At 50.1% G+C, this 14304-nt stretch overlaps 1 protein-coding gene across 1 annotated transcript in view; it reads left to right on the forward strand.

The window, feature by feature from the left end:
- Positions 1–11765, forward strand: part of KDM4B (lysine demethylase 4B) — a 74769-nt gene extending 63004 nt beyond the window's left edge. Inside the window, exons 18-22 of the mRNA XM_054396160.1 lie at positions 4156–4341; positions 5382–5546; positions 6096–6215; positions 8603–8695; positions 11580–11765. Of these exons, the coding sequence (XP_054252135.1) occupies positions 4156–4341; positions 5382–5546; positions 6096–6215; positions 8603–8695; positions 11580–11765 (750 nt within the window). The remainder of the gene's footprint in view (positions 1–4155; positions 4342–5381; positions 5547–6095; positions 6216–8602; positions 8696–11579) is intronic.
- Positions 11766–14304: the final 2539 nt, after the last annotated feature.

Genomic DNA, 14304 nt, shown 5'->3' on the forward strand with positions numbered 1-14304 from the left:
GGGAAGAGGTCTCAACCACCTCCCTGGGCAACCAGTTCCAGTGCTCCACCACCCTCATATAGTAAAGAACTTGTTCCTAACATCCAATCTAAATCTGCTCTTCTCTAGTTTGAAGCCATTGCCCCTGGTCCTGTCCCTGCAGGCCTTTGCAAACAGTCTCTCTCCATCCTTCTTGTAGCCCCCTTCAGGTACTGGAAGGCTGCTGTTAGGTCTCCCTGGAGCTGGGGGGCTGCAGTGATGTTTCAAGGTATCTCCTGTGCTTGGAGCATGCAGCAGAGAGTGCTCAGCTCCCTGTGGGTTGGCCGTTTGCAGGCACCCTGACAGATATGTTGTTAGGGGCCTGTGTGCTTCAATTATTTATGAGGGGGAAATTTGGAATAATTAGCTGTCATTCCTCAGTGGAGTAAATGAATTGCAGTGTTCATCATGCAGCAGACAGCCCATTCCTTACCCTCAGCTCTGACCTGACTCTCCAGTGTGCAGTTATTCTGAAGGTTTTGGTTGGTTTTTGGTTTTTTTTTTTCTCCTCCTTTAGACCTTCTCTCTTCCTGCTGCTCCTCTCCCACAGCAAATCTCTTTAAATCTCTACAGAATCACAGAACTGGTTTGGGTGGAAAAGACCTTTAAGGTCATCCAGTCCAGCCATTATCCAGCTCTACCAAGGCTGGTGCTAAGCTATGTCCCTTCAGCACCACATCTCTGTGGCTTTTCAACACCTCCAGGGATGGGGATTCAACCACCTCCCTGGGGATCACTGTTCCAGTGTCTGAGAAGCCTTTCAGTGAAGAGATTTCTTGTAATCTCCAACCTAAACCTGCCCTGGGACAGCTTGAGGCTATTTCCCCTTGTCTCCTATCATTTGTTATTTGGGAGAAGAGACCAACCCATCTGCCTCCAGCCTCTTCCCAGGGAGTTGTAGGGAGCAAAGAGGTCTCCCCTCAGCCTCCTTTTCTCCAGACTGAGCAACCTCAGCTCCCTCAGCTGCTCCTCCCCAGCCCTGTTCTCCATGTGCTGCTTTACCACTTGGCACTGCTGCATCCATCCATCCCCTCTCCCACACTCCCAGATCTGCATTTTCACCCCTTCCACCACCTTTCCCACTTCAGTCTGGCTGTAGCTCACATTTGTCTTTACCCTTTGATCACATTTGCTCTGAGTCTTCCATCGGTGGAACTCTTTGGCCTGTTCCAAGGAGTTTGTCCTGCCACCAAGGTGTCATTATGCTAATCCTCCTGCCTTGGCAGAAGCCTGTTGCCATCCAGGAAGGCAGATCCCTGATAGTGGAGGGTTAATGCTCCCAGGAGAGGCTGTATTGAGCACTCTGGCTATCAGCAGTTGTCCCTGCTGGTGGGAGAATTGGGTATTGACAGCTGAATAATGAGATCTCATTGCCATTGACTCGCTCTCAGGGCTGCCTTCCTGCCTGCGCCTCGCTGGGCTCCTTATCTGCCTCCTGAACATGGTTTACAGAGTGATAAAGGCCTGGCTTATTAAATACTAAAAAAACCCCACATTCTGGCAACACTGAGGCTCCAGCTTTGAATTTCCTGGCTTTTGTTAGTTCAAGTAAAAAGGCCAAATTAATCGTGGGTGTAAACACGCTGACTGCGGATGCTCGCGGGAAGCGAAGCCTGGAGATTTCATGGACATGTGGGGCAGAGCCTGGGCAGGGAGGGGATTCACGGGGGGGATCTCATCAGTGCTGATCAATACTTCAAAGCTGGGTGTCAGAAGGGTGGGCTCAGGCTTTGTTCAGTGGTCCCCAGTGACAGGACAAGGGATAACAGCCACAAACTTGAACATAAGAAGTTCCATCTAAACATGAGGAGAAACTTCTTCACTTTGAGGGTGATGGAGCACTGGAAGAGGAGAGGCTGCCTGGGGAGGTTGTGGAGTCTCCATCTCTGGAAAGATTCAAAACCTGCCTGGATGTGTTCCTGTGTGACCTTCTCTAGGTGATCCTGCCTTGGCAGGGGGGTTGGACTCAATCTCCAGAGGTTCCTTCTGACCCCTGCCCTTCTGTGATTCTGTGAAATGTGCACTAAAAATTACTTTCCTCTGGTCCTCCTTCAGTGTGGAAATGATTTCTTTCTAATAAATAAATGACATAGCTCTCCAGTCAGATTCATGGGCATGTCATATCTCTCAGGATTTCATTTGCAGGAGCTCTTCATCCTAACGAGTCAAATGCACCTTCATCTCACCTGGGTGATATTAATTTTTGTCTGATTTGCCTTGCCCAAGCCTCAGCTGAAGTAAAAAGCTGCTATCAATCAGTGACAGATTCTCTAGACTCAAAATGTGAGAAGCTGAGAATGGCATTGCCAATTAGCTCCCTGGAAACACTCTGGAAGTGTCCAACTTGATAGATTGGGAGTCCCAGAAGCTGGTTTTCTCTCTTACTGAGGAACTGGAATCAAGAATTTGGGGCTCTTGGGGAATCACAGAATCCTTGAATGGCTTAGGTTGGAAGGGACCTCAGAGATCATCTACTCCAATCCCCTTGTCATGGGCAGAGACACCTCTCAACTAGATTCAGCTGCTCAAGGCCTCATCCAAGCTGGCCTTGAACACTCCCAGGGAGGAGCCATCCACAGCCTCCCTGGACAGCCTATTCCAGAGTCTCACCACCCTCAGACTGAAGAACTTCTTCCTCAGCTCCAGTCTAACCCTGCTCTGCTTCAGCTTCACACCATTGCCCTTTGTCCTGTCTCTAGGCACCCTCAGGAAAAGTGCCTTTCCTGCAGGATCCCTTCAGCTGTTGGAAGGAAGCTCTGAAGTCCCCATGGATCCTTCTCTTCTCCAGGCTGAACCACCCCAGCTCCCTCAGCCTGTCCTCATAGCAGAGCTGCTCCAGCCCTTAGATGATCTCTGTGGCCTCCTCTGGCCTCTCTCCAGTCCTCCTTATGCTGGGGACACCAGAAGTGGAGGCAGGATTGGAGGTGGGGTCTCAGCAGAGCAGAGCCAAGGGGCAGAATCCCCTCTCTTCCCCTGCTGCCCACACTCTGGATGCAGCCCAGCACACAGCTGCCTGCTGGACTGCATGAGGGCACTGCTGGCTCCTGGGGAGCTTCTCAGCACCAAACACTTCCAGATCTCTTTCTTCAGAGCCACTCTGCACCCAGCCTAGATTTAGCCTGAGGTTGGCCCAACCCAGCTGCAGGACCTTGCAGTGGTGCATCTGGTTTGCCAGTGGCAGCCAGCAGTGGCAGCCAAGTCTGCAGTGCCATGAGCTTGGGATTTTTAGCTTTGAAGAAGCTGTGGATTTCCTTTTCCAGCAGTCACACACATTAAGTTGATTACCTGTCCCCCTGAAGTGCTGGCTGATTAGATTAGCCTAATAAGTGGATTTGTTTAGCACAAAATGAGGTTTAAAAATACCAAAAGATTTCATACCTTTTTTTTTTTTTGTTTTGCTTTTGTTATTGTTGTTGTTCCCCCTGTAATTCTGATGTTCTGTACAAGGGTTTTATTTCTTCTGTTTGCACACAACAGTGGCTGAGTTAACTGCAGGAGCTAATCTGACATGGAGAGCAATAAAACATCTTCAGATGATCTCTGCCTGTGTGCAGGAAATGAGCACACAACAGTTTTGTCCAATTGTTCATAGATTCACAGAATGGTTTGTGCTGCAAGGGGCCTTCAGGATCATCCAGTTCCAACCCCCTTGCCATGAGCAGGGACACCTCCCACTATCCCAGGTTGCTCAAGGCCTTGAACACCTCCAGGGAGGAGGCATCCACAGCCTCCCTGGGCAACCTGTTCCAGTATCTCCCCACCCTCACTGGAAAGAATTTGTTCCTTCTCTCCACTCTAAATTTTCCCTCCTCAAGCTTCAATCCATTCCCCCATGTCCTATGACTACAAGCCCTTGTCAAAAGTCCCTTCCTGCCTTTCCTGTAGCCTCTGTGATGGTTTTCCTACACCCAGTAGTGACTTATTTACACTCTTTCACTTTCTCTGCTTGAACTTCGCAAAGGAAAATTAAAGAGAGAGTTTCAAACCATCACAGCCCCCTTCATGGGGGTTGGACTGGATGATCTCCAGAGGTCCCTTCCAACCCCCACCACGCCGGGATGCTGGGATTCTGGAACAGGCTGCTTGTGTTGCATCAGAGCTGCTGTTGCCTAACCCTGCCCTGTGTTTCTTGTTCAGAAATGTGTCTACTGTCGGAAGAGGATGAAGAAGGTGTCTGGGGCCTGCATCCAGTGCTCCTATGAGCACTGCTCCACCTCCTTCCACGTCACCTGCGCGCACGCGGCCGGCGTGCCCCTGGAGCCGGACGATTGGCCATACGTGGTGTCCATCACGTGCTTCAAACACAAAGCAGCTAACCAGAGTGTAGGTGGCTTGGCTTGGCTTGGTTCTGGGGTTTGCCTTGGGCTAGGTGATCCCCAGACCACGATCCCCAGACCATGATCCCCACACCATGCCTGGGACTCTGTGAATTCAGCGAATCACAGATTGCGTTGGGTTGGAAGGGATCCTCGAAGGGCATCTTGTGTAAACCCCTGCAGTCAGCAGGGACACCTTCAGCTAGATCAGGTTGCTTAGGGCCACAAGTTTGACCTTGAATGTCACCAGGGATGGGGCCTCCACCACATCTCTGTGCAGCCTGTTCCAGATTTCACCCACTGCATAGTGAAAAACTTCCTCCTGATGTCCAACCTGAATCTTCCCTGCTCCAGTGTCAAACCATTGCCCCTCATCCAGTCCCCACAGGCCCTTCTGCCCTCCACAGCCTTCCTGTAGCTCCCCTTCAGATATTGAAATGCAGCTCTAAGATCTCCCTGAAGCCTTCTCTTCTCCAGACTGAACTCTCTCAGCCTATCCTTGTATGAGAGGTGCTCCAGCCCTCTGATTCCTCACCCAGCACCATCAGTCCATCATCCCACGTGCTGCTGCTGTGTAGCACCTACAAAGTGACTTCCCATGACCAGAGGTGCTCCAGCCCTCTGATTCCTCACCCAGCACCAGCAGTCCATCATCCCACGTGCTGCTGCTGTGTAGCACCTACAAAGTGACTTCCCATGACCAGAGGTGCTCCAGCCCTCTGATTCCTCACCCAGCACCAGCAGTCCATCATCCCACGTGCTGCTGCTGTGTAGCACCTACAAAGTGACTTCCCATGACCAGAGGTGCTCCAGCCCTCTGATTCCTCACCCAGCACCAGCAGTCCATCATCCCACATGCTGCTGCTGTGTAGCACCTACAAAGTGACTTCCCATGACCAGAGGCTTCTCCCTGCCACCTTGCACTGGGTGATGGTTGGTGAGGGTTGGTTTTGTTGTTTTTTTTTTTTTTTTTCTTGCAGAGCAGTTTCTCTGCAGCTGTGGTTTTGATGCCTCATTTCTCCTGCTGCCTTCTTCTCTCTCCTCCAGATCCCCTTTCGGCGGGAGGTGACCCTTGGGCAGACTGTGATCACCAAGAACCGCAACGGGCTCTACTACAGGTGTAGGGTGATTGGCACCACGACACAGACCTTCTATGAAGTCAACTTTGATGATGGTTCATACAGTGACAACGTTTACCCAGAAAGCATCATTGTAAGCAGCTCTCTCTGAAGCCTTGGTGGGGAGGGACTTTTGATCAGGGGCTTGGAGTGCCAGGACAAGGGGCAGTGGCTTTGAGCTGGAAGAGGGCAGATTGAGATTGGAGATGAGGGAGAAATTCTTTCCAGTGAGGGTGGGGAGACACTGGAGCAGGTTGCCCAGGGAGGTTGTGGATGCCCTCATCCTGGAGGTGCTCAAGGCCAGGCTGGATGAGGCCTTGAGCAACCTGGGCTGGTGGGAGGTGTCCCTGCCCATGGCAGGGGGTTGGAGCTGGATGAGCTTCAATGTCCCTTCCAACCCAAACCAGTTTATGAATCTATCAGTCTGTGAGTGCTGTCACCAGGAGCAGGTGCAAATGTTTCTCTCTGGTCTCTCACTGGTTAATGGCTTTGTTTGAGATGACTGCAGTTAAATCAGCAGTGCAGAGACTTCCTTACAGTGCTGTGCAGCAGCTTCCTTGCAGTGATTTCAACATCCCTCTTTACCTAGCCCTTGAGCTTTGTAGGTGTTGACTCTCTGACCTCTTTCACTCTGTGTCTTCAGAGCAGAGACTGCCTCCAGATGGGACCTCCTTCAGAAGGTGAGGTGGTTCAGCTGCAGTGGACAGATGGAATCATCTATAAGGCCAAGTTCATTGCAGCCCAGATCAGTCAGATCTACCAGGTGAGGATGGGAGGATGTCCACGGGCTTCATGGCAGCTTGTCTGTTGCTCCAGTTGTGTAGCTCACTGGTGCTGAGTGAAGGGAGAATTTGTCTTCTGGAGTTACTGCTGCTGGTATAGATGTTAAAGCAGGAGCAGGGGAAAGGTCTGCTGGGGCAGAACGTGGATGTGTGGGCAGGCATTGATCTAGGCTGGCTGTCTTCCTACAAAGAAGGGCTGAGGGAGTTGGGGTTGTTCATCCTGCTGAACAGAAGGCTCCAGGGAGACCTTAGAGCTGCATTCTGGGTGTGTTTCTAATGTGTCTAACCCATATCAGTAATTTAGGACTCACACAAACAAGGTCCAGCTGCTCTCTGATAGATGCCAGTGCCCTCAGCTGCAAGTCCTGCCTCTGCTCGAAGCCAAGCTCAGGCAGCTGAAGTGGCAGAGATCTGCTTGTGCCTTGGCTGTTAAACATCATAATCCATGTTCCCTTCTGACTCTGTTATGGCAGCAGCACTCTGAAAAACCAGGGAGTAGTGGGACTGGTGGCATCTGAAACCACCTCAGCAGAGCTGAGTTCAGATCCTGTTCTCCCACCTGCACGCTTGCTGGTGTGTGCTGCTCAGCTAAGGGACCTCAGCAGCATCCTGGAGCTTGGCCAGCTGCTGAGCTGCAGTGCAGGAGGTGTTCACAGAATCACAGAAGGGTGGGGGCTGGAAGGGACCCCTGGAGATCATTGAGCCTAACCCCCCCTGCCAGGGCAGGCTCACCCAGAGCAGGCTGCACAGGATGGCACCCAGGTGGGTTTTGAATGATTCCAGAAATGGAGACTCTTCCCCTCTCTGGGCTGCCTGCTTCAGGGCTCCAGCAGCCTTACATTAAAGAAGTTTCACCTCATGTTTAGATGGAACTTCTGATGTTCCAGTGTGTGCCCACTGCCCCTGGACACCACTGAAACAAGCTTGGTCCTATCCTCCTGCCACCCATCCTTTCAGTATTGATCAGCACTGAGGAGATCCCCCCTGGATGATCTCTAGGCTAGAAATCCCCAAGTCCCTCAGCCTTTCTTCATGAGACTTCAGAGCATGGATCCTTTCTTCCTGCAGAACCTCCCCAGTCTGAAGCCAACCCCTCCCCATTGCACCCTGCTCTGTGCCCTCCTGGCTCAATAAGCCTTGAGCAAAGGCAAGGAGAATCTCTTCCAAACTTTTAATAGTTTTAACATTTTTATGGGCACGTTGCCATGAATAAACATTCCTCTAACACCTGCTGCATAATTCATGAGGGTAATCAGTGCTTAGCAAAAAAAGGGTTGATGTGAGGGGTTACCACTGGGTTGGTTTTTGGTGTTTTTTTTGGGTTTTTTTGTTTTTTTTTTTTTAGTACCTGGCTGACTATTTCAGCTTGTTAAAGCACAAATGTATTTTAGTAGCTGGAGCTATGCCTTTATGATGTCTGAAAATGCTTTGTTTGAGATGAAAGAAATTCTTATTACCATATTGGCCTGAATGCAGGGCTGCTGGGAGTGTGAGTGAAAAGCTGCTTTTGACAGCATCTGAATCAAAAATCAGTAGAAATCTATAGGGCTCTGTCAGGGAGGGGGGAGCTGGGAGGGTTCCTGGTCCAGCTGTGGTATAGGCAATTCAGTTCAAGAGAGACAGGGAGCTGCAGGAGAGAGTCCAGCAGAGGCTGCAAAGGTGCTGAGAGGCCTGGAGCAGCTCTGTGAGGAGCAAAGGCTGAGAGCCCTGGGCCTGAGAGCCTGCAGAAGAGCAGCCCCAGAGGGGAGCTGAGCAATGCTCAGACAGAGCTAAAGGGTAGGGGGCAAGAGCTGGGGCCAGACTCTGCTCAGTGTGGTGCCCAGGGACAGGAGAAGGGGCAATGGGCACAAAGTAGAAGCCAGGAGGCTCCATCTGAACAGGAAGAGAAACTTCTTTGATATGAGGGTGCTGGAGCCCTGGAGCAGGCTGCCCAGAGAGGTTGTGGAGTCTCCTTCTGTGGAGCCCCCCCTGGCCATTGTGCTTCTGGGCAAGCTGCTGTGGGTGCCCTGCTGGAGCAGGGGGGGTGGGCTGGATGCTCTCCAGAGGTCACTTCCAACCCCTGCCATCCTGGGATTCTGTGTCTCTGTGATTTGTGATCCACAGGAGCTCTGAATGGGGACTGATAAGACAGGGGTGGCTGTGCAGTGCTGAAACCAACACTTCTGGGGGTCAGCTTCCTTAACACAGCTTGGGGATCCTCATTCTGCAGCAGAGAGAGTGCCAAGAGCCCAGGAGCAACCACGAAAGCTGGGCCTGGGTGCTCCCTTGGTGATCCCCTGAAGGCACCCTGTGTGGTATAGTCTGGGAATGGACTGTTCAGGTAGAGAGGCCAGGTTCTTATTTCCTCTCTGATGATTTCACTCTGCAGGTGGAGTTTGAGGATGGTTCTCAGTTAATGGTGAAACGTGGAGATATCTACACCTTGGAGGAGGAGCTGCCCAAGAGGGTGAAGTCTCGCCTGGTGAGTTTCAAAGGGCCAGAGGCAGAGCCCTGGCTGTGGCTTGCAGAACTCATTCACATCTTCATAGCACAGGGTTAGGACATGGACTGAAGGCAGCCTCTAGTTGCTGTGGCTTTAAACCCATTTGTCATCCCCAAAGGACATTGGGGAGAGGAAGTCTTTGATGTAAATGTTTGAGAAGCATTTGCATGACTTTGCCTTCCACATGTTCAGCTCTGAGGTTTGTTGTCTCTGCTTAAAAGTTTCTGTTGGTATCATTTTATACCAGATGATGGAGTTACACAGAGTGCCACCCTGAGTGCTGAAGGAGGTGAAATGGTCTGCCCCTGAGTGGCTTCTGGAGAACTGCTTAGCAACATGGGGCTGACCCAAACCCTCATTTCTCACCAAGCAGAAGGTTTAGAGCACTTTATTTAGAAAGCTTCATTAGGGCAGATTGAGACTGCAGATGAGGAAGAAATTCTTTCCAGTGAGGGTGGGGAGACACTGGAACAGGTTTCCCAGGGAGGCTGTGGATGCCTCCTCCCTGGAAGTGTTCAAGGCCAGGCTGGATGAAGCCTTGAGCAGCCTGGGCTGATGGGAGGTGTCCTTGCCCATGGCAGGGGAGTTGGAACTGGATGATCTTGAAGGTCCCTTCCAACCTCAACCATTCTATAAATCTATCAGTCCATGAATGTAGCTTTTGCCCTTTTAAAGCTCCTAATCTAAAAGCTCAGGCTGTGTGTAGCTGCACACAGTGGAATTGTTGAGCCTAGAAAATAGGAAGGATTTATTTCATAGCTTTTTTGATTCCAGACTTGCTGGATGTCTGCAAGCCTGGTTCTTCAACCTTTAGAGGCAGAGGAAATGCCTTAGATTGCACCAGGGAAGGTTTAAGTTGGACATTAGAAGAAACTTCTTCACTGCAAGGGTTCTCAACCACTGGCACAGGCTGCCCAGGGAGGTGATTGAACCCTGGAGGTGTTGAAAAGACACAGAGATCTGGTGCTGAGGGGCATGGTTTGGCCCCAGACTTGGTAGAGTTGGGCTAATAGTTAGACTCAATGATCTTAAAGGTCTTTTCCAACCAGAACAACTCTCTGATGAGACTGGATCCTATGCACATGGAGAACAGGCAGTTTTCTCATTCTGTCTTGTCAGCAGGAGAGGGATGGATCCACAAAGCTAGGCTGTGATAGAATTCTACCCTTCTGTCTCTTTGATGAGACAAAAAGAGATGGTCTCTAAGGCTGCAGGAGAGGATCTCTAAGGCTGCAGGAGAGGACCTCTGAGGCTGCACGAGAGGACCTCTAAGGCTGCAGGAGAGGACCTCTGAGGCTGCAGGAGAGGACCTCTGAGGCTGCAGGAGAGGACCTCTAAGGCTGCAGGAGAGGACCTCTAAGGCTGCAGGAGAGGACCTCTGAGGCTGCAGGAGAGGACCTCTAAGGCTGCAGGAGAGGACCTCTGAGGCTGCAGGAGAGGACCTCTGAGGCTGCAGGAGAGGACCTCTAAGGCTGCAGGAGAGGACCTCTGAGGCTGCAGGAGAGGACCTCTAAGGCTGCAGGAGAGGACCTCTGAGGCTGCAGGAGAGGACCTCTAAGGCTGCAGGAGAGGACCTCTGAGGCTGCAGGAGAGGACCTCTGAGGCTGCAGGAGAGGACCTCTAAGGCTGCAGGAGAGGACCTCTGAGGCTGCAGGAGAGGACCTCTGAGGCTGCAGGAGAGGACCTCTAAGGCTGCAGGAGAGGACCTCTGAGGCTGCAGGAGAGGACCTCTAAGGCTGCAGGAGAGGACCTCTGAGGCTGCAGGAGAGGATCTCTAAGGCTGCAGGAGGGGACCTCTGAGGCTGCAGGAGAGGACCTCTGAGGCTGCAGGAGAGGACCTCTGAGGCTGCAGGAGAGGACCTCTGAGGCTGCAGGAGAGGACCTCTGAGGCTGCAGGAGAGAACCTCTAGGGCTGCAGGAGAGGATCTCTGAGGTTCCTTCCCACCTAAGCCATTCTGTGCTGATTCTGTGACATTTGAGAGGTCAATAACAATTTATCTTGTCATCCTTGGAAGATTTTGGTGGCAAAGCAGCCCCTCAGCATTAATTTCTGAGCTGAGAACAATATTCCAGTTAATCTAAGCCTGTCAAATAACCAAGAGCATATTTGGAGCCCTGAAATACAGGATTTGGAGAGAAACCATTCTCTGCAGTGGAGTCAGCAGGCTTTGTAGCAGTTCCAGAGACAGGAACGCAAGCTGGAAAGTGAATAGAAAGTTTCAAGGCTGGGTGGAAGCTGAGACTCTTCTCCTCCACTTTCTGCTGCCAGAAGTGTTGGGCTGTGCCCTGTGGAGGTGATGCTCCCAGCGCTGGGAGGCAGCAGCTCAGCAGAACAAAGGAACAAAGCCACGGGAGATAATTCCCACCAAGAAATGCATCTCATTTGAGTGTAAAGAGCAGGATGAGCAGCAGCCATTGTTTATGCAGCACTCCCCAAATGCTTTCTGTGGGTTTTTCTTTTAAAAAGGCATCAGAGAAGCCCAAATTTCCTCTGTGCCTTCTGCCAGGATGAGTAAGCTGCAGAGGCAGAGGAGGATAGGAGTAAACAGAGAGATGGCAAGGCAGGAGCTGAAGTGAAAGATCTCTGAAACAGAAAGAAGGCATCTCAGGGTCTGGTTCCAGGAGGCCAGAATTCCTTATTTCCCATTGCTTTGCATGCCTTGGAGCTCACTTTCCCCACAGCAGGACTCTGACCCACCTTGCTCCCTTGCTGTCCCTGCTGCCTGCTTGCCCAGGGGCGCTCCACAGCTTGCCCCCCGGTCACAGACTGCATCCGGTTGGAAGGGACCCTCCAAGGTCACCTTGTCCGACCCCCTGCCCTCCTGCTGTGCCTCTAACCATTGTGCTTTCCTGTCTCCTGCAGTCCCTCAGCACTGGGGCCCCTCAGGAAGAGTTTTTTTCGGGAGATGAAGTGAGAGCAGCCAAGCGTCCCCGGCTGGGGAATTCCAGGAACCCGGAAGAGTATGGACAGACCCCAGATTACTTGGCCTTTATGGAGAGCCTGCTGCAGACACAGTACCAGCCTGGATCTCAGAGCAACATGTTTTAACCAGGATTCATACAAAAACAACCAACAAACCCCAGAAATATTCAATTAACCCTTTTCAAGCCTGCAGAGAAAGAAGCAGGGAACTGTGGAACAGAAGGATCAGCCTTGTGCAATAGCCAGCTGGGGATTTCTTTTGTCTCTTCTTGGTTTGGACTGCAAGAAAATCCTGTCTGGCTGCACGCTACCTCTCCTTTGCCAGACATTTCTGACCCTTCAGAAGGCTGAACTCCCCTTCAGAAGGCTGAACTCCCCCTTCAGAAGGCTGAACCCCCCTTCAGAAGGCTGAACCCCTCCTTCAGAAGGCTGAACCCCTCCTTCAGAAGGCTGAACTCCCCCTTCAGAAGGCTGAACTCCCCCTTCAGAAGGCTGAACTCCCCCTTCAGAAGGCTGAACCCCTCCTTCAGAAGGCTGAACCCCCTTCAGAAGGCTGAACCCCCCTTCAGAAGGCTGAACCCCCTTCAGAAGGCTGAACTCCCCCTTCAGAAGGCTGAACCCCCCTTCAGAAGGCTGAACCCCCTTCAGAATGTTGAAACCCCCTTCAGACAACGTTTCACATGGAGACTTTTGGATGAATTTGTTACTAACAAAGCTTTGTGACTGGCTCCTTTTTTCTTTTTTTTAGATTTTTTCCCCCCTTTCCTTCTTTTTTGTCCTTTTTCTTTGTCATGGTTGTTGTTGTTTTTGAGGCTTGGAAAGGGTTAAAGTTGAACACAAGGACTTTTTGAAAATCTGTCAAAACTCTTTTGTCTTTCAAGGTGCTATTACATTGACTACTGAAGCAGCCTTTGGAATTGTGTTTCCTGTACAGAGACGTCACCTTTGTGAAGTTTTCTATAAATGAGCATTATAAAAAAAAAAAAAAAAGGAAAAAAAAAAAAGGAAAAAAACCCAAACCCAAACCAAACAAAAAAAAAAAAAAAGAGGAAAATGACAGTTTCCACAAACCATTGGGTTTTTTTTATCTAGAATATGGCTTTAAAACAGAAAAGAAACAAAATCCTCCTCCCCCTCTCCTGCCCTTCTCAGTCCCTCTTGAAATGTGATTTAATATTACAGTGGGGGGAGAGCAAGAGCAGATGTCCTGGAAGGTTCTGGGTTCTTTTTTTGCAATGAAACACTCTCTTCTCTGTAAGCTGGGCAGGGGGGAGAGATGGGCAAAGAAATCCTTCAGAGCTGGGATGTTTCTTCCCCTTATTTCTCTTCAAGACATGTGCTAGATGCTTGCATTCCTGCCATGTCACCAGGGAGGGTCTTAGGGAAGAAGTGATCACTCCGTGGTCATTCTTATCATTTCCCTTCCCCATCTTTGCCATCAGAGTTGCTTTCTAGTTGGAGATAAAAAAAAAAAAAAAAAAAAAGATCAGCATGGCTTTCAGTTGCAATCTGCCACTCCTTTTTGGCAAGTGTTCTGTTGTTGCTTCTTGTGTTAGTTCCTTTATGAGCCAAGGAGCTGTCCCCTCCCCGCTGCAGGCTGGCTCTGGCTCTCTGCTAGGCACGTCTCCCATAGGAATCTTTTTCTTTCCTTTTGTCTTTTTTTTTTTTGGTATTATTATTATTAATTATTATTATTATTATTTTATTATTTTTAATTATTTTATTTTTCCTTTGAGTTGTGCTCCTTAACAGTTGTGAGAATCATTCCATGACAGAAGCCTGGGAGGTGTTTGTATGTTTTTTTGGTTTTTGTTTTTTTTTTCTTTTATCCTATTAAAGAAGAAATCCCCCCAAACACCTTTGATTGTTGTGACATCCTTTACTTAAGTAAAGACTGAGCCTTTGAGATGCTCCTGGGGAAGAGGAATGCAAGCCCTTGGCTTGATTGGACTCAGTTCACTGAGAATGGAACAAGCATTAAAGGCAAAACCAAATCCTAAAGTATTGAGTGGGCAGCTCCCACCTGAGCACTTGAAAATCACCTCCGGTCAAAGAGCTGTTATGGAGCAGTGTTTTGTAATAGAGCCTGATCCAAACCCCTGCTGAAGTCACTGGAAAGTCTTCCACTCTGTTTGGAGGACCTCTGTCCATTCAGAGGGAGAAAAAAAAGCAGCCCTAGCCCAGAGCTGGAAATGGGACGTGGCCGGTGCAGGGCAGGGACACATCCCCAGCAGCTGTGGTGGGGATAGCAGAGCTATCCAGAATGCTGCCCAGCAATCCTTTCCACTTAATTCCCTGAAATCACTGGACATAAAGAAACAATATTCTCTTTTTTCTAAAGCACTTCCAAGGTGATCCTTGTTCTGCAGAGAGGTTTTTAAGCAGCGCTGTAGCTGGATCTTTAAGGGAATAAGTGACAAGGATTTGTGGGCTAGCAGATGGTAGATTAGCATCTTAAGAGACTGGATAGGTATTAAACTGTCCTAGTGAAAGAGTGGAGATAGAATAAAGCAATTTCTTTTTATTTATTTCTTTTTTTTTTTCTTCTCCTCCAAGAGAATTGAAAGTTCCTTTGATTTCTTCCTGCCTCTGCTCCAGGTTCTTGTCTTGGCCAGCCTGTGGCTGTGTGTGTGGTTGGGAGAGGTTTGAAACAGGGTTGGGTTTT

This window comes from Indicator indicator, chromosome 36 (genome assembly GCF_027791375.1).
Source record: "Indicator indicator isolate 239-I01 chromosome 36, UM_Iind_1.1, whole genome shotgun sequence".
Lineage (NCBI taxonomy): Eukaryota > Metazoa > Chordata > Aves > Piciformes > Indicatoridae > Indicator > Indicator indicator.